The sequence below is a fragment of the Mobula hypostoma genome, chromosome 7 (genome assembly GCF_963921235.1).
Source record: "Mobula hypostoma chromosome 7, sMobHyp1.1, whole genome shotgun sequence".
Classification (NCBI taxonomy): Eukaryota; Metazoa; Chordata; class Chondrichthyes; order Myliobatiformes; family Myliobatidae; genus Mobula; species Mobula hypostoma.
The window spans coordinates 174,726,812-174,746,582 of NC_086103.1; the positions used below are offsets into that span (position 1 = coordinate 174,726,812).

Here is a 19,771-nt window from a genome sequence, read left to right on the forward strand (position 1 = left end):
ACTTCCAGAAGAAATACTGAATCAAGGGCCTGGTGAGAATAAGGAATTGACAAAATAAGCACTGGTCAAATAAAATATTAAAGCTGATAAGCTTAAAAGCTAATGCATGCCAAAGATCTGATGATTCACTTTCCAAAATCTTGAAAAGACAGACAAAAGGATTGTGTTATACTTGGAGTTTTGAAAGGCTTTCAACAAGGACTCACAAGGGAGATTGGTCTGCAAAAGTGAAACATGCAACTGCAGGTAATATACTGATATGGATTTAGAAATGGTGGCAAGACACAAAACCAAGAATAGGAATCAACAGATCTTTCTAGGGCTGTGATTAGCATGGAACTAAGGGATTAGTGTTTAGGCTCAGCACTATTTGCATCAACAATTTTCACAGGGGATCAAATCACATATTTGCAAGTTTGTCAATTTTTTAAAAAGCTAGACGGAATTGAGAATTGAATGTAATACAGAAAATGAGGTCAACCACTTTGGTGCACACAAGAAATGCTCTGCTTTCTGTTAACCTGTATAGAGACACCTGAAATTGTCTAGTTTTAACTGCCTTACCCTAGGATGTAATTGCATTAGAATGGGTGCATCAAAAGTTCATTTACTGGTTCAAATAATGCAGATCTATATTTTATAGATTTTTAAGAGATTTAGAAGTCAGACAATGCACATAGGGCTTGACTGGTCTCAAAGAAAGAGGATTTTCCCTTGGCTGAGAAGTCTACAGCTGCATCTGTGTTCGTGGAGGTGGTGGGGGGGGGGCAGGGGGGTGGAATAGAAATCATAGACTCAGTCACAGCTAGATCTGAGATGATGAGAAATTTCTTCACTGAGAAAGCAAAGAATCTTCCTCTCAACATGGTGCCAGTGTACAACACTCCCTTGGTCAATTTCTTTCAACTAGCTCAAGAAAATGTCTTTACTTCTTTTATGTCTGTTTTTTAACCTTAAATATTTCTGGGACTGTTAGAGCCTGTGATTTAGTTTGGAGACAACTTGAGTGATTTAGTGCCTTCCAGGAAGCAAGCACGTACTTGGATGGCCTCGATGTGAAGAAACTTTAAGACGTTTAGACTCCACTTCACTGGTGAAAGCATCAATTAATCACCGATTAAAGCATCAGGGGTGATTGAGACAGAGACAAATTAGAAGGGAAGTGAGAGTACAGCACCAACTGCCTTCTTTTTGATCACTTATGGAGAAGGAATTTGCAACCAGCCTGTCACTGTGGCAGACGGGTAGTCTCTCTGCCTTGTGTGGTGTCCCTCTTTCGATAAACGTCAGTGATATCGGAGGATGGTATCATAGTTCTGCATTTATGGATTGGACTAATTTGTGCAGGAGGAGGTGGGGCTGATAACTGGGATGTTGTTCTTTTTTGTGCAGCGGGTGAGAGTTTGATGTTTCTCCCCGAATGACTTTCATGTTCTGTCTTGGTTTCATGGCTATCTGGAGAAGACAAATTTCAGAATTACATATTGATACATGTTTTGATAATAGATGAACCTTCTAATCTTATGGAGTGCTATAGAAACTTAGTTGTTAGGTTCATGATAGAGATCAATAAATTTCTTAATATTAAGAGAATTCAAGCTTATGGAAATTATGCGTGAAAATGCAATTGAAGGGGAAGTCCTGCTCCTGACAAATCACAGAGCAGGCTTGAGGAAAAGGATAGAATGATTTTATTCCTAAGTCATAGAGCCATTTTCTGTTTTTATTAGGATCCATAGTTTTGACAAAACTGAAAATGAAAACAAGACTTTTTTTAAATCATTGGCAGTCAAAGTGTTTAATTTACATGGTTTCTCATCAAAACTTCTGTGCCACATGCAACTGTTTCAGCACTCATGAAATTATCCAAGCTATGTTAAAAATGCATAAACACAATTGAAAAACAAAGATTAGATTTTCAGTATCTGCACAGAGTTCCCTCTTTTTTTTAAAAAAAACAGCTGCACAGAGCAAACATTGCTCTGATCAGGACTTTTTGTTTTAAAATATGACCTGAAAACTGCACAGCACTTTAATAAATTGTATAAAAGAAAATTCCAACTCAGCAAAGATTATCGGCTGGGGAGTATTTCAGTTACTGCGCAGCCGAGTACCCATGCAGTTTAGAAGGAACAGTGAACACACATAAAATGCCAGAGGAACTCAAAGTCAGGCAGTATCTGTGGAGAGGTATAAACAGTCGACGTTTTGGGCTGAGACCCTCCATAGATGCCAAATGAAAAAAAGTAATACTCAAAACTTTAAACTTGATTCAAAACAATATGAAACACAAATTAAACTTTCATAAGGAGGCCAGCCTAAAACAAGTCACAAATAAATTATAAGATAAATTTACTAGTCAGTGTGAAAGTGTTCAAAACATTGTGGGGCAGTGCGGCAGCACAGTGGTTAAAATAACGCTATTACAGCAGGACAGTACGTTAATTCACATGGTGTATTCGGGTGGTGTGGGCTCATTGGAGCTAAAGGACCTGTTACCATGCTGCATCTCTAAATAATAATTTTGAATTTAAATATACAGTGAACAATGCCATACACATCTCGAAGAGGGAGAAATGAAATGCCAATAGTGGATTCCAGTTAATTGGGACATAGAGACCAATACATTTTGGCCCATTTAAGCAGTTGCCTCAATTTAGTCCGTGAGCCAGTAGGGTTGGTTGGCACCATCCGAGGGGAATAATGGTCAGTGATTTTTGGCAGGTATACATCTCTAGAGTTAGAAAATATGTGATAGCATTGCACCAGTGGTAGCTTTATTACTTCAAATAAGTAATCACTTTCTGCATATATTCCATATTAACATCAGTACAGCAGAAAATGTTGCCCCACCCACCCAAGGTAAAAAAAAAACCTCATTTGGAGAGATTTCTGGAGTTTCAATGTCATATTTTCCATATTATTGTATCAAATCAAAACAATCTTAAGCTTTTGTCAAAGCATATAGAATTACAGTACAATAATTCAAATGTGGGGTTCCACACGGTCATAACCTAGGCCTCATTTGGTTGCAAAATAAATACATTTAATCAAAGACTACTTTCCATACTTTCATAACCTATTAAGTAATCATAATTTTCCAAGTCTTCCACATCTTCATCTGAACTTTCCACACTGAGGTGGATGCCTGGTTCTCACAGTCTGCAGTCTACGCACGTCAGTACACCTGAGGCCAGTTGCAACACACATACATCTTGGGAGTGAACATTTTTTAGACAGTTACAGGCCAGTAGCTCCAGGATGGCATCGGGTGCTGGCTGGCCTTCCATCCAGTGCACCACCAACTGTTCAGCTTCCTCTCCATCTTCCATCCTCTGCCAACAGGGCTTCGTACTTGCGGGTCCTTCTCCAAACATCTTCTCCATATACCAGCCTGGTAGTTGGCTCACTAAGCATGTTTTGTTAAGCAGTCCTTGCATGGTGGGAGTTGATGACTTTCAATTTCACCTTTTTTGGCACAGAAAAGGTGGCACCTGAGACCATTGACTTTGGTGGTCGGTGCTTTTGGGGCATACAGGAGACATGTAAATGCCTCCAATTTGTCCATCGGTTCTGGGAAGAGGTCCCATTCCTGACCCAACTCTAAGAATGCGTCCTGAGTTTCCCTGTTGCTGCTCAGAAGTTTTAGGGCACTTGCCTTCCCGTTGCCTGCAAAAGCGCTTACAGTGTCACATCCTGTATGTGCGTGCAACCCGATGAGAGCCCTACAAACCTCCTTGCCAACAGTGGCAGCAACCTTCCTGATGTCTACAAGCCTTGTACGGGTTCTAGTGCCACACTTCTGGAACAATGGGGCCTCAACCTTGTCACAAAATGCTAAAGACATGATAAAGACATCTGTGTCTTCTGAGCAGATCACCTCAGATTGGTATCCCTCTCTTGTGGCATGGGTAGCATGGAGAATTAGGCATCTTCTTGTTGATGCTGAAGAGCTGACACCTCCTCACTGTCTTGAGATGTGATTTTGTAACATTTGTCATTCACAATTGCATACAGAATCTTCTCCTGCAGCTTTGCTCTGTACTCTGCCTTCCTCCATTCATGGACTATGAAGCTAATGAGACTATTTTTGTTACTGACTTTGGTCAGGAAGCTCGTCCACTGCCTCAGCATCTGTGTGTCTGTGATACCTTGCAACTCATGACCCGTCTCTTCACCCCGTAGAGATCTTTCACTATCCTTGATAGAGTTCTCCTTGTATGTGTCGAACACAACATCTATTCTGCTACTCTGACTGCCTTCCCTCAGAGCCATACCCAGAACTGTTGTGGCAACATCTCTGAAAGTAACTTGATCACCTTTCACTCCTTGGATCAAGATCATTCCATCAACCACTGTAGCAGAGTTTCCTGGGAGTTGCTCTTCTACTGCTACATTTTTCTGCAAGGTTGTGGCTAAAGTAGCTTTATTTGTCTTTCTCAGCAATCCTTCTGGTGTGGACAGAGCCCAGGGCAATGGTCCAAGGGGACGAGAAAGGATATCCTCCATACATAGACTGCGCCCTTGTGCCATCACTATGATGCGTCCAAACAAAGACCTGTCTGCTTTCAAGATGATCCCCCTCCCATTTCAATTCACTTCTCTCTTCTTACACGTATCAGTGAATGTTTTCAGCTTGTTGGTTTTCACTGAGTCATGGAATTTCTTTGTTGGTGGGTCTTCTAGTCTCTCATCCTTGAAGGTTGCACTGCATTGCTCAGCAATCTCATATGCCTTCATCAGGTCAGAGGCAATGTCCTTGGGGAGCACAGAAAGCTACCACCACTGCAATGCTATCACATATTTTCTAGCACTAGGGGTGTATACCTTGCCAAAAATCACTATAAGAATTATTCCCCCCCGATGGTACCGGTGGCCTAAATTTGGGGTCCTGGCTCACAGACCAATTAGCTGAAGTTGAGGAAATCTTTTAAAAAGTATAAAAAAGACCAACTGAGTAACAAATTATGTATTTAAATCAAATATGGAACAAATTAGAACACTACCAATACCTCTACGGTACTATAAAACTGTATTAGTTCCCAATAGTTATTGACAGGAATTCATCCAGTGCATGCATGGAGCAAAATCAGTGCTGACACCCAACGTAGATAATGGATTGCCTTCATGCAATGCTATTGACGATTGCACCCACCAAATCTTCATTTTCATTATAACAGTCAAGATGATTGTCAATACCTTCAAATTTTTCATCACTCCTAATGTGAAGCAACAATTTCATTTTCACTCCCAGCCATTTCTAGCCTGAATGCTTGAAATCACAGTAAGCAAAACAGTCCTGAATTGTCTTACTGCTTACTTTGTGCCAACTATCAGTAACAAAAACCACTGCTTTTTGAACACAAATACACACAACACACTATTTAAAAACTATTCACTCTGAGCACAGTGTAGCCACTATGCTGCTAGTTAGGATCTGCTCAGTAAAAGTCTCCTGCCCCAATTAAGCAGCATAATGGCCCAAATAAACAAAAGCGAATCCTGATAATTTCTGATTAGTTTTTGTTTGTTAAGAGACATTCCAAGTAAGTGGATGCCCTGATTAACCGATGGCCCAATTAAACAGAATCCACTTTATATTGAAAGGCTATCTATCAAACATCTTACCAGCAACATATGCAACCTTTTTTTAAGGCTTGGAAATAAATCACTACAATTGAGCAGTTGTTTAGCAACTTTAAGATTGCGATTCAATAACTGCTGTCTAAGGAATCTGTATGATCTTCCCGTGAATACGCAAGTTTCCTATGGGCACTATGGGCTCCAACATTCCCAGATGTACAATTAGGGTTAATAAGTTGCGGGCATGCTGAGTTGGCATGGCAACACTTGCAGGCTGCCCTCAGCACATCTTCAGACTGTTGATCATTGATGCAAATGATGCATTGAACCGTATGTTTCGGCAGCCATGAGACAAAACTAATCTTTAGATGTTTAAGCCTAACAAATGAGACAATATTGAACCCGAAAATAAATTCAGGATTATTACATAACCCTGATGAAAGCCAAGGACATTAAAGAGAATATACACAACATAGTGCTTTCAACTTAAATTGGTCACTGGCATTCAGTACTAAAATCAGGAAGCACCAATTCTATCTCATCATTCTGGCCAACTGCACAGCTGCTCCTCTCACCTTTGGGTCAAAACACTGGAATCCCCGAAGAGATGAGTCACCAACATCACAGCAATTAGCTAGTATACCATATGCTCCCCTGCATAATCTACTTCCCCTGAATAAAATGCAACTTGTTTTCAGACTCAAACAAAATACCTGCTATATAATGGTTGTAGTTAAAGTTCAGTTTCCAACTGCTCAGAAGACAAAGTAGCACTTTGCAAGGCCCAACAATTATTTTATAAGGACATCGAATACCATTTTCAGATAGCCCATCATTTAAAGTTCAAAATAAATTTTATTATCGAAGTATATATATGTCACCATATACAACACATACATTTTCTTGTGGGCATTAGATTAGATTACGAGGACACTCAGTCCTCATTTATTGTCATTTAGAAATGCATGCATTAAAAAATGATACAACGTTCCTCCAGAATGATATCACAAGAAAACACAAGACAAAAACTGACAAAACCACATAATTATAACATATAGTTACAACAGTGCAAAGGAATACCATCATTTGATAAAGAGCAGACCATGGGCACGGTAAAAAAAAGTCTCAAAGTCCCAATAGACTCACCATCTCACGCAGGCGGCAGAAGGGAGGAACTCTCCCTGCCATGAACCACCAAGTGCCGCAAACTTGCCGATGCAGCACCATTGGAAGCACCCGACCGCAGCGGACTCCGAGTCCGTCCGAAAACTTCGAGCCTCCGACCAGCCCCTCCGAGCACTATCCTGTGCCAAGCGCTTCCACCCTGCCCCGGCCGCCAAGCAACAAGCAAAGCTGAGGACTCGGGGCCTTCCCCTCTGGAGATTCTGGACCACACAGAAGCAGCAGCAGCGAAGCAGGCATTTCAGAAGTTTCACCAGATGTTCCTCCATGCTCTCACATCCGTCTCCATTAAATCAGGATTGTGCATGGGACCCTACTTGACAAATAACAGACATCACCACCGGAGTGGCTGCTGCGAGCTGCATCGCGCTGCCATCTTCTCCTCCAGCATACTCAATAAATCTATACAATAATAAGCATAACAGAATCAATGGAAGACCGCACCAACTTGGGCATTCAACCAGAGTGCAGAAGACAAACTATGCAAATACAAAGAAATTTTATTTTATTACACACACACACATGCATATACATATACATCTGGAGGACATGATGAGTCCTTGAAAGTGAGTCCATAGGTTGCGGAAACATTTCAATGATGGGGCAAATGAAGTTGAGTGACATTATCCCCTTCGGTTTAAGAGCCTAATGGCTGACAGGTAATAATTGTTCCTGAACTTGGCCGTGTGAATCCTGAGACTCCTGTACCTTCTTCCTGAAGGCAGCAGCAAGAAGACAGCATGTCCTGGGTGTTGGGGGTCATGATCATGGATGTTGTTTTCCGCAAAAGCGTTTCATGTAGAATTGCTCAATGATGGGGAGGGCTTTACCCATAATGGACCGGGCCATATCCACTAGTTATTGTAGTATTTTCTGTTCATGGGCATTGGAGTTTCCATACCAGGCTATGATGCAACCAATCAATACACTCTCTACTAAATATCTACAGAAGTTTGTCAAAGTTTTAGGTGTCACGCCGAATCTCTGCGAACTCCTAAGTAAAGGCACTGCCATGCTTTCTTCGTAATTGCACTTGGGTGCTAGGACCTGGCCAGGTCCTCTGAAACAGTAACATCGATGAATTTAAAGTTGCTGACCCTTTCCACCCCGATCCTCTAATGAGTATTGGCTTAAGACCTCTGGTTTTCTTTTCTTGAAGTCTAATCTGCTCCTTGGTCTTCCTGACATTGAGTAAGAGGTTATTGTTACGACACCACCAGACGGATTTTCAATCTCCCTCCTATATTCTGATTCATCACCACTATTGATTTAGATTATGACAGTTGAGTCATCAGCAAACTTGAATAAAGCATTAGTGTTGTGCTTAAACCACAAATTAACAAGAGAATAAAGCTACATGCTCTCACAACAGTGAGGTCCCAACACTTCCCTTCAACCATTCAATGCTTAAACTAGTTAGCACAACTCTAAACATTAGTTTAACAACACTATGACCACTTTGATCACACTTTGTTAAAATTGTGTTCTTTCTGGTATGAATTGTGTATAATTTATGTTTAATTTGTGTTTACCTTGTAAATGCTGTCTGTGATGATGCTGCTACAAGTTTTTCATTACACCTGTGCATACACAAGTTTATACACATGACAAACTCAACAATAGTTCAATATCGAACAATATACAAAAAAAACTGTAATGATCTGGCTTCCAAAGACTTTAATAATCTCAGACTAGCAGCAAAGACAATTGGATGTTGTTCCTAATAGAACTGAAATACACGCTTATTTCAGTCTTTCGTACATTTACATGGTAATGTAATAAATATTCACAGTGAAGACTGAGGTTAATGAAGTGGGAATTATACAATCACCCAAAATCATTGTTTCAGCTGCAAACCTACACACATTCAACCTTTGGTGTTCCAAACCCCATCCTTGCTTCAGCCATACACCCGATCACCCGTCCTCCATACCCCAACCATGGATGTGACCACACAAACCAAGTGCACTGCAGACACTAGCCTCACAAGTAAACCAGGTGCATGACTATCAGGATTTCTAAACAGCCAGAAACCAAGTTAACAGAAAACATTAGATGCATTTTTTGAAAAGTGAACAGCATCAAGTTTTATACTAATCATGCTAGCCGAATATTATTGCAAATGAAAAACAAGCACCATTGAGTAAAACTCCATCTGGTACTGATAGATTTACAATATTAGAATCAGGTTTATTATTACATGAAATTTATTTTGTAGCAGCTGTACAGTGCAAAGACACTAATTTACTATAAACTACAAAATATATCGCATGAAACAAGCTGAAATACAAAATTAAGTGATTTAATTTAATTCCTATTACAGTCAACTTTTTTTTTGGATGTCCTTACCCACATTAAGGCTGTAACCTATGTTTGGATGCTGGTTCACATGGAAACAAAACTTCACAAGTCTAGACAGCACATTATTCAGTGGACCATCACTGATAATGCAGCACCAGCCTTTGCTTCATCCCGCAAGTAGGTGTTTACATTGTGCTTATCAAAGTTTTAATTATAGCTTTTAATCCAGTAAATAATTCTTAATCAACAAGCAAAATAAAAATACTGCAGCTGCTAGAAATCTGAAGCAACAACAGAAAATGCAGAGAACACACAGCAAATCAGGAAGCATCTGTGGAGGACATTAAAAAGCTCCAAGGCCTTGATTTAATAGTTACTTGTAAGCACTTAAAAAAAACATTTCAACCAAAACAATGTAAGAAAATTCCTACTGGAGCAAAGCGCAAAATTCCAAGTTTGCAAACCCAACTGCCAAAGAATAGCGAAAAAGCAAAAAAAAACTGAAGATGCTGGAAATCTAAATGAAACAAATGTTCTGACATTACTCATCCAAGTTCTTTCAACCATGTTCTCACTCTGCAAATGCTCCCACTCTTTCAGTGACGGGGATAATCTTGTTTTGAGTTTATCCCTATGGTCATCCAAGTTTGTGTTATTTATCCTCCTTGCAACTTAACAAGCTTCATCCTCTTCCTGGTTCTGACAAAGGATCTTCGACCTGAAATGTTAACACTGTTTCTCTTCCCACAGATGCAGCCTGACCTGCTGAGTACTTCCAGTATATTTTTATTTGCAACAATTTGTGTTTACTGACCTTTTCATCTAGATAAATCTCAACTGCTGTGATAAACACAAGTATAAAATCCAACATCTCAATCTGAACAAATTCACGATATCAAAGCCAGTCTATGCAGGAGCAATAAAAACAAAAAAGCAGAATGCACATTAGTCTCGTTTCACCCATATCCCACAATGGATTCCAATTAACTGGGCCACTGGTTAATTGGGACAGCCACTTATTTTGGACAACTCTTAAAGAACAAAAATTAATCGAGAAAATAGTTAGGATTCCCTTCCTTTATTTGGGACACTGGTGCTTAATTGGGACAGGAGATTGATGCCGAACAGTTTCTAACTAACAGCACTTATGTGGCTATTTGACAATGCACCATGCTTAGAACAAGTTTTTAAAATAGCATCTGTTGGGTCTGTTTATGTTCTGAAGGCAGTGATTTTTGTCACTGAAGGTTGGTGAGAAATAAGCAGTAAGGCAATTCAGAACTGTTTTTTTTGCTGCAGTTTCAAGCATTCAGGCTTGAAAGTGCCAGAAACAGCTGGGAGTGAAAATGAAACCATTTCACTACCTCAGCAAATTAGGAATTACTAAGAATTGCATCGACAACCAACTTGAACTTTACAACGAAAATGAAGATTTGAAGGATGCAAAATCATTGAAAGCATTTTATGATGGCAGTCTGTTATCTGCATTAGATATCTGAAATGATATTGTTCATTTACAGTCAAAGAACACAGCAGCATATCCTGGATGAATTCCTCCATCGTTAACTAATACAGTTTTACAATATTGTAGAGGTATTGGTAATGTTCTAATTTGTTCTGTATTTCATTTAAATACATAAATCGTTACTCAGTTAAAGAGTAGTTTGTTTTTTTTTAAATACCTTTTTAACTCTTTCCATGAACTTAAGCTAAATGGGGCAGTTACTTAATTGGACCAAAGTGTACTGGTCTCAATGAGTCCAATTAAACAGAATCTACTGTATTTTTATTATTACACAAGGTAACTTTCAATATGTTACATTCCCAACATGTTTCATTAGCTCTAAATTGAGACATACTTGTGGCAATGAGTCACCCAATGAGCAATGAATCACCCATAACAGCTTTCAAAGTTTGGATCACCATTAGATATGAGACACGAATTAGGCCATTCGGACCATCAAGTCTGCTTGATGGTCGGACCAATCAAAAATGTATCTACGGCAGGAGTTCCCAACCTGGGGTCCATGAAACTCCTTGCTTAATTGATCCATGGCATAGAAAAGGTTGGAAACCCCTGATCTACGCCTTAAATACACCTAATAGACAGCAGCATCCACCATTAAAGACCCTACCATCTAGGACATTCCCTGATTGTATTGTTACCACAAAGGAGGTGGTACAGGAGCCTGAAACACACTTCCAGAAAAGTTTTTCCATCAGATTTCTATACAATCCATAAAAACTACCTGGTTATTCATCTTTTGCACTAGTTGTTTTTGTAATTTATAATAACTTATGTTTTGCACTGTGCTGCTACCACAAAACAGATTTCATGATGAATGTCAGTGTTAATAAACCTGATCAGACTTGATCCACTTCCTGAGAGACTAAGATCTGAGCATTGTCTCCACTTCCTGAGGAGATTGAGGAGAGTGGCCCCACACACCCACTTTAACTAATTTATTTATTTTTTAAAAAACAGGAACAACAGTGTCCTGACCAGCTGCACCACTGCTTGGTAAGGGAAGTGTAAGGCATCTGACCGCAAGACCCTACAAAGGATTGCAAAGACAACTGAGGGGATCAGCAGGGTGTCTCTTCCACCCAGAGATATTTATCTAGAGCTGCATGTGCAGGGCCTTAGTAGTGCCAGTGATCTCTCCCATCTGTCCAACAATCTCTTTCACGTGTCCTCCCCCCCCCCCACCTGCTAGGTTGGGAAACAACTTCTTCCAGGCTCTGAGCCTATTGAATTCCCTGCCACCATGTTTGAATCTCATCATATGGTCTCCATCCTGTAAGAAGCACCAGTAGCATTAAACTTTTTACTTTTTAAAACTTGTATAGTAAATGCACCTTATTATTTGTTAAATAATTTGTGGTAATATTACTTTATGCATTATGTGTTTGAGTTAAATATACTGTGTCTTGCACCTTGGTATGGAGGAATGTTGATTCGCTTGGTGGTATACACACGTACAGCTGGAATGACAATAAACTGAACAAGGACTTGATAGGCCAAATGGCCTGATTCTCGTTATTCTGATTTGATCTCCACAGTCCACGAGGCAAGGAATTCCACAGAATGACCACACTATGGATGAAGAAATTCTTCATCTCAGTTCCAAAGGATAGTACTTTTATTCTGAAACTCTGTACTCAGATCCTGGACCACTGTTTCCCAACTTGTGGTAATGGTAAGGGTCCATGGCATAAAAACGTTGGGAACTCTGTCCTAGACTCTTACTAATGAAATTATCCTCTCCGCATTCACTCTCGTGGCCATTCGATAAGTTTCCAATGAGATCTGCCCCTCATCCATGTGGAACGGTTTTAAAAGAAGTGCTCTACAAAAATGGGCTCTCCTCCCAGCTAAAATTCAACTCAAAAAATTAAACGAATGACACCTAAGAATAACCTTTAAATCAAACCTGATTACAATTGACCAAATGCCAAAATCTTAACTAGACGTGCCCTATAAAGAAACCAATGACTCTATTTGGATTATGATAAATACAATTCCATCACTGCCCCACAATTAAAATAACTGAGATCATGACTTTTCTACGAACTATGTTATAGGTCATAATAATTATTATACTACTTTTAATAGTAAATGCCAAATTCATTCATGGCATTGCTTTTAATAAAATAGACTAAAGATCGATAGCTAGCTTCCACCTGCGAGCCCTTCCTATAGAACACCAGCATCATATCAAAGAACTAAAAAGGAACAAAATAAAGCTTAAAACTTACGACCGCGGCAAGGAAACGTGCTGCATTTAAAAAATGATCTCCCTTAAGGATAAATTTAAAGGCGCACTGATTCACGGCCTCATTGCATTCGTAAAGCCCCTCACCATGCATGGAGGGAAAAGCTCTCCGAAAAGAAAGCAGTTCCTTTGATAGCTAGAAAACCAAGACAATATGGAAAGTTCAGGAACACTATCAAAAGATATGCCCCCGCCATCTAAACATACATCGGTGCCTAATCAGAAGATGTATTTACAAACAATTAATAGTAAATTCGATATTTGAATACGAATTAAATCACCTTAGAAATGATTACCGGACACAAGCGTGTAATAACAAATGAAAAAGTTTCCATAATTTTTAAAAATAAGCAGTAGGAGTATTAAAACGATCCAGTAATCACTTCCACTAACTTCCAACTTGTTGACCACAAGATGTAATAGTTGCTTAAAACAAATCTGCAACGAAGGAAAGAAAACTAGCAGCACAGGTTGCATTAATGCATCGTGTTGCATTCAATAGAGAAACAGCATTATGCACACAGATATATTTTAATTACAAAAGGGGACCCGAGATGAGAGAAAAATGATGGGAGAAGGGGAGAGGACAATCCCGGATCGCCCCCCCCCCACCCCGCCCGGGAAAGAGGGCTGGTAATCACCGGGCGATGAACTCACCCACAGTGGCGACCGTCTCCAGATCATCCAGCTGATAATCCCTGGCTTCTGGGGGCGCGGGTTTGTCGCCGGCCGCCTGCTGCCGCTCGCCCTCCGCTGCAGGCAACCGCAAGGCAGGTTCGACGGACGAGCCGCAGCCCGGCAGCTTGACCCTCAGCGCCGCCATATTTCCCCCTCCCTCCGCTGGCGACGACCCCACGTCAGGGAGCGGCAGACATTCCCGATAAACCAAGGAGGAAATCTTCGCGGTTAAAGGGTGCTCGGGGACGCCGGAGGAACCGGCTTCACATGACGGCGGCCCCGCGGAGAGTTGACTGACTGACGGTTGGTCCAAGACCCGCCCCGCCAACCATCCATGCTGTCCGAATCCTCGACACTCCAACCTTCCCCAATCCGGATCCACGCTTGGCATGGACCCCGCCCTCTCACCCTGATTGACAGTCAGCAAAGGCCACTCCCAGTCTGACCGCGGGATAGGGCCCCGCCCCCTCCGTATTAACAGAACCGCCCTTTCATTTGGATTGACAGTTGCCTAAAGCCCCGCCCTTCGATGTCCATTCGTAGGCTGGCCCCTAGTGGAGGACCCGCCCCCCCTCCCGATCCAGATTGACCCTCGGCCTGATCTCCGTTTCCGCGACCAAAATCACAGCTGTTCAAGGCTCTGCCCCGCCATCGTCCTATCCACTCCCAAGCAGGCTTCAAGCTCAGGCCAACGCGCAAGTAGTTTTCTCGTGTTTGGTTTTCAAGTTGAGACCCCTCCCTCAATTGAGATTGACAGTTGGCCCAGGCCCCGCCCCATCCTCCGCCCCCCCCTAGTCACGCCCACCCTTCCGAGCCGCGTGAAACTCCCAGCTAGCCCTATTTGTATTGGCTGGGCAGTCCGCCCCGGGTCCGCCCCCTGCTGTTTCGTCCCCACCCACATCCCCATCAAGCCACGCCCCTTTCTCCGCTGTTCCGTTTCGGACGTGATGGGAAACGTTTGCCCCGCTATTCGGTGTACCCTCCGCTGCGGGAGGAACCTCTCTGTGCTTTTACCCCACCCCTATTCCCTGTCTACGTGCTTTATTGAGCATTAGAGTGAGCGAGGGGTAACCGCTGGCTCTGTTGTGGGGGTTAAACTGGACACACTGGAGTGTGGTAGAACAAAGGACCCTACGGAAAATCCTGGCAATTCTGGACAATGTTTCTCACCTTGGCTGAACAGAGGAGCACTTTTAGTAATAGACTAAGACAATTGTGTCCCTTCAAAGAGCGCTATATGAGGTCACTCTTACTCTCGGCCATTACGCTCTATCGTGAGTCATCTATAACTGGGGAAAGCGACGACTCCCCCCCCCCCCCACTCCTGTTAGATTGTTTGAAATAATTTATTTTTTTATTCTTTCTTCTCTTCTAGTATTTGTGCATCTGTGCACTTGTAATGCTGCTGTGACACTGCAATTTCCTTTGGGATCAATAAGGTATCTATTCAAACCACGCCTCTTCACAATTCAGCGCACCTGTTGCCGTTTGCTGCTTGTCAATCAAACAGCTGGCTGCGAATTCGGGTGTGACAGGTGACAATGGTCTCTGTGGCTGGTGCAAGTTGAGCCGGTGCTTTTATACGTAAATCCACTAGGTGCAATGGGTTTGATTTCTATTCTATTTCAAAATTGTATTATACAACGCTAGTCAACTTCACTCTAGTTATTGGGCTTTGGGAAAACGGTAGATAATTTCACTAAAACGTGCAATGTTCTTCATATCCCTTACAGAATAGATGCAGGGAGTTTGTTTCTCTGATTTAAGGAATCTGGAATTACAGGTCACAGCATTTAACGGACTATTTCAACTTATCCGAACAATTGTAGTGCCTAATGTAGACCCCTCTATATTAGGGAAATCAAGCACAGAATGGGCAATCAAATTGCAAAACATTTGTGTTCAGTCTCAGTTTCCTGGTGCCTGCTGCTTTAATTCCCCATCTCATGCCCGTGGCTCCTACGTGTTATAATAGAGGCCAATGAAAGTCTGAGGAAGATCATCTCATCTTCCCTCTAGGCACATAGCACTGTTCGACCTTTAGTATCAAATTCTGCAACTTCACATAACTCCATTTCTCCATGTGCATTAGAACTGGCCAATTATCCATTTGTAATGCTGTTTCAGTTTTTCATCTCTCGACTAATACTACCTGACCTATTGGTCAGTTCCTGCAGCTCTTGTATTCCATTGTCTGTGTTGTCTTTCTCTAACAGTCCTCAATTTGAATGCTCTAAAGTTCCTGGTTTTGTGCTTTCTGACATTAACGTTACAAACATGTTACTTCACTTATGGCTTATTCCCAGGGCAAAACCTGGTCTCGCCCTAGCAGAGATGTTCCTTTTACCCTATCCATCAATTCCACCCCACCCTTTCTGCCACTACAAACTAAACTCAGGAAACGCCTCAGGTCCTGAAATAACCTGATTAGTGGTGTGAATAGAAAGAGAAAGTATATATTTGTCAGTTCACTAACATTTTCTCTACTCTTTTGCACTCATGCATGGTATTTCTTTAGTATTCTCAGAAGAGAATGGTCGGAGTCTCAGTTTCAGATATCATCCAGATAATAACTTTCCTCAGAACTATACTAGAGTCACGTTAGATTTTTGAGCTCAGATCTGGAGGGCGATTTGACCTGAAAAGGATCCAACTCTGAGGTAAGAGTTCATGAATTTAAATTCCCTTTGCATGTCTGAGCAGAGGCTCCCTCTCAGAAAATGGGAGCATGATGTCCTTAAAGTGATGTAAATCTCCAGCCAATTCACTTAAACCCACCGAGGAAAGGAGTCTTCACAGCATGTGTGACATGGTTAGCTCTTAAATGGTGATTGGCTATGGTTGCAGTTATTATAATGGCAGTTCAAAAAGTTGCTTTGTCATAAACTAATCAGTCTACTGGCCGCTTCTAATAGAAAACCAGTGGGAAATGAACACTAGCCTAGCTAGAAATGCCACATTCTAAAATTGATTATTTCAATAGATATCACACATATTGTTTGCAGGGTGGAGCTCTGTCTCTACCAATGGAGGTATAAAGTGTTCCTTCCTTCCGCTAGTCTTTGGATCACCCTTGGGCAAAGTTTTACACCTGCTTCGCCTACCCCCCCCCCCCCACTAATCAGGGTCACATGAAGTTTGTATGAGGAGCTGGTGTATAACACGTCCTGGTTATGTGACTACTGATGCCATGCAGAAAATCTCTGAAGTGTATTGATAGTGGCTGGTATCACCCGTCTTGTAAAGACACTACCCAGAAGAAGGCAAAGGCAAACCACCTCTGTAGAAAAATTTGCCAAGAACCATCATGATTATGAAAAGACCATGACTGCCTACATCATATGACATGGCACAAAATGATGATGATGATCAAACATAGGTTAGCATAAGTAAAATGGTGTATCTGTAATTGACAGGATGGGCGAATGGGCCAGATTCTGACTCGGTATCAAATCCTACAACTTCAGATAACTTGGCTTCTCCATTCGCTCAGGAACTGGGCTTGTTTTTGTGCTACATGACACGATGGCCATCCTAAAACTCCATTTAAATACGTCTATTTATTTTACCTAAAAGTACAGGACACTTAAGCAGTAGGAAGTCAACCTCCTCCTCCCACTTCTGTAGACAGACATTCTGATAACAAGCACTAAAATTACAACTGTTCTCACCACAGAAGATAACCGGCCTGCTCAGTATTTTCATTGTTGCTTTTGTTTTCCTGTTGCCTCCTTTCGCTTAGTTACCTACATGTCTTGACCTGTTTGGTCTCATTCAGCTGACTGGCACTCCTCCTGCTATTAAGGTAAAATCAAAAATGAAAATCTGTAATTACAAGAACTGGTTAGTGAAGCTGGTACTCAACTCATAAAAATAAGAAGTTGGAGCTATATGTGCCTTCAAATCAGCTGGCCTTCGTGCAAGGATGGGTGGGAGGTGGAGGGAAGGGGGTCTCCTCGGTATGCAAGCGAGCAAGACCTGAGTTCGAGTTCTAGTGCTTGGGGTGCTGTCAACTGCGAGTCTGGAGTTTGAGGCCTGGAGTTCGGGTCCTCATTTGACGTTGTCAGCGAGTACTGGGTTGAAACTGGAGACCAAAGTCCAAAGTCAATTGGAGGTTTAGATCGAAGTCCGAAGGTCGATCAGAAGTTGAGCCCTGAGCCTGCGAAACTCTGCAACTCTCCTGGTAGCCGAAGATGGGTTAAAGGACTGTGATTGTGGATGGGTGGGGGGAAGAACAGGGCTTGCTTTGCTGTTGTTGCTTTGTACGCTCTGACTGGTTGTATTCAGCATTGTTCTGTCGAGCATGGTGGGTATGCTATGTGCACTGCCCACAGCACATCCTTGGCTTTGTTGTTGTTAACACAAATTGCACATTTCAATTTATGTCTCAATGTACATGTGATATCTGAATCTGAATCTGCTCCATCAACCAGTGAGATTCTGGCTGACCCATCTCCTCAAGTACCTCAGTTCAAAAATTCAACGTTCAAAGTGGATTTATTAACGAAGTACATAATTGTCACCATATATTAACTTGAGATTCATTTTTGTACAGGTATCCAGAGTAGAACAACGAAGTACAATAGAATCTATTGGGGCGCCATGGTGGCATAGCGGTTCGTGTGACACTATTACAGCTCAGGGCATCCGAGTAAACTGGCCTGTGATGAGAGGCATTGATCGTGTCGATAGTCAGGGGCTTTTTTCCCAGGGCTGAAACGGTTGCCACAAGAGGACAGAGGTTTAAGGTGCTGGGGAGCAGGTACAGAGGAGATGTCAGGGGTAAGTTTTTTACTCAGAGAGTGGTGAGTGCATGGAATGGGCTGTCGGCAATGGTGGTGGAGGCGGATACGATAGGGTCTTTTAAGAGACTTTTGGATAGGTACATGGAGCTTAGAAAAATAGAGGGCTATGGGTAAGTCTAGTAATTTTTAAGGTAGGGACATGTTTGGCCGCAGGGCCTGTATTGTGCTGTAGGTTTTCTATGTTTCTATGATTACGCTAGGGTTAAATAGATAAGTTGCTGGGGTGGTGCCAGAAGGACCTGTTCCTCACTGGATCTCTATATTCGTATCTCTAAAATCAAGAAAATCTACACACAAGCAAAGCCTGAAACATTAACTGTTTATTCCCCTCCGTAAGTGTGGCCTGACCTGCTGATTTCCTCCAGCATTTTGTGTTTGTTTTGTTCAGCATCTTCAGAATCTCTGGTGTGCTCCCTCTTTGATTCCTATTTCCCATGAGTCCCTCCGTTCCCAAAGTTCAAGGTAAATGTATTATTAAAGTATATATATGTCAACAAATGCAGACTGAGATTTGTTTTCTTGTGGGCACATTCACAAGAACCATAATCAAATCAATGAAAGCCCACAAAAAAAACAATGTGCAAAAGACAACAAACTGCAAATACAAAATATAAACAAACAAACAAACAAACAAGCAAGCAATATATATCAAGAGCATGAGATGAAGAGTTATTAAATTGAGTCCATAGTTTGTGAGAAGAATTCAGTGATGGGGCAAATGAAGTTATCTCGTCTGGTTCAAGAGCCTAATGGTTGAGGTGTAATAACTGTTCCTGAACCTGGTGGTGTGGGTGCTGAGGCTCCTGTACCTTCTTCCTGATGGCAGTAGTGAGAACAGAGCATGATCTGGGTGGTGGATGGTCCCTGATGACAGATGTTGCTTTCCTGCGACAACACTCCATGTAAATGTGCTCAGTGGTGCACAGGTTTTACCCATAGAAACACAGAAATCCTCCAGCACAATACAGGCCCTTTGGCCCACAAAGCTGTGCTGAACATGTCCCTACCTTAGAAATTACCTAGGTTTACCCATAGCCCTCTATTTTTCTGAGCTCCATGTACCCATCCAGGAGTTTTTTTAAAGACGCTATCATGATGTATTGGGCCGTATCCACTACATTTTGTCAGATTTTCCACTCAAGGGCATTGCTGTTTCCATACCAGGCCATAATGCCTCCACACATCTATAGAAGTTTTTCAAAGTTTTAGATGTCATGCCAAATCTTTGCAAACTTCTAAGCAAATAGAAGTGTGGCCATGCTTTCTTTGTCATTTCATTTACATGCTGCCCAGGACAGGTCTTCCAAAGAGACAACACCAGCCAAATTAAAAAAATATCAGCCTCATTAAAAATGTAAGCATCAGATGAGAATCCATGGTTTCTGAACTTAAGAAGACGCAGTGGTGGTGGAGGCGGATACGACTGCTTCGGCCACCAGAGCACCA

General features: G+C 41.7%; 1 protein-coding gene across 3 annotated transcripts in view; it reads right to left on the bottom strand.

Moving 5' to 3' along the window:
• prkx (protein kinase X-linked) overlaps positions 1–13,926 on the bottom strand; it is a 146,398-nt gene extending 132,472 nt beyond the window's left edge. For all 3 annotated transcript variants that reach the window (XM_063054611.1, XM_063054610.1, XM_063054612.1), the window contains exon 1: positions 13,500–13,926. In XM_063054611.1, coding sequence (XP_062910681.1) covers positions 13,500–13,911 — 412 coding nt within the window. In that variant the 5' untranslated portion in view covers positions 13,912–13,926. The remainder of the gene's footprint in view (positions 1–13,499) is intronic.
• Positions 13,927–19,771: the final 5,845 nt, after the last annotated feature.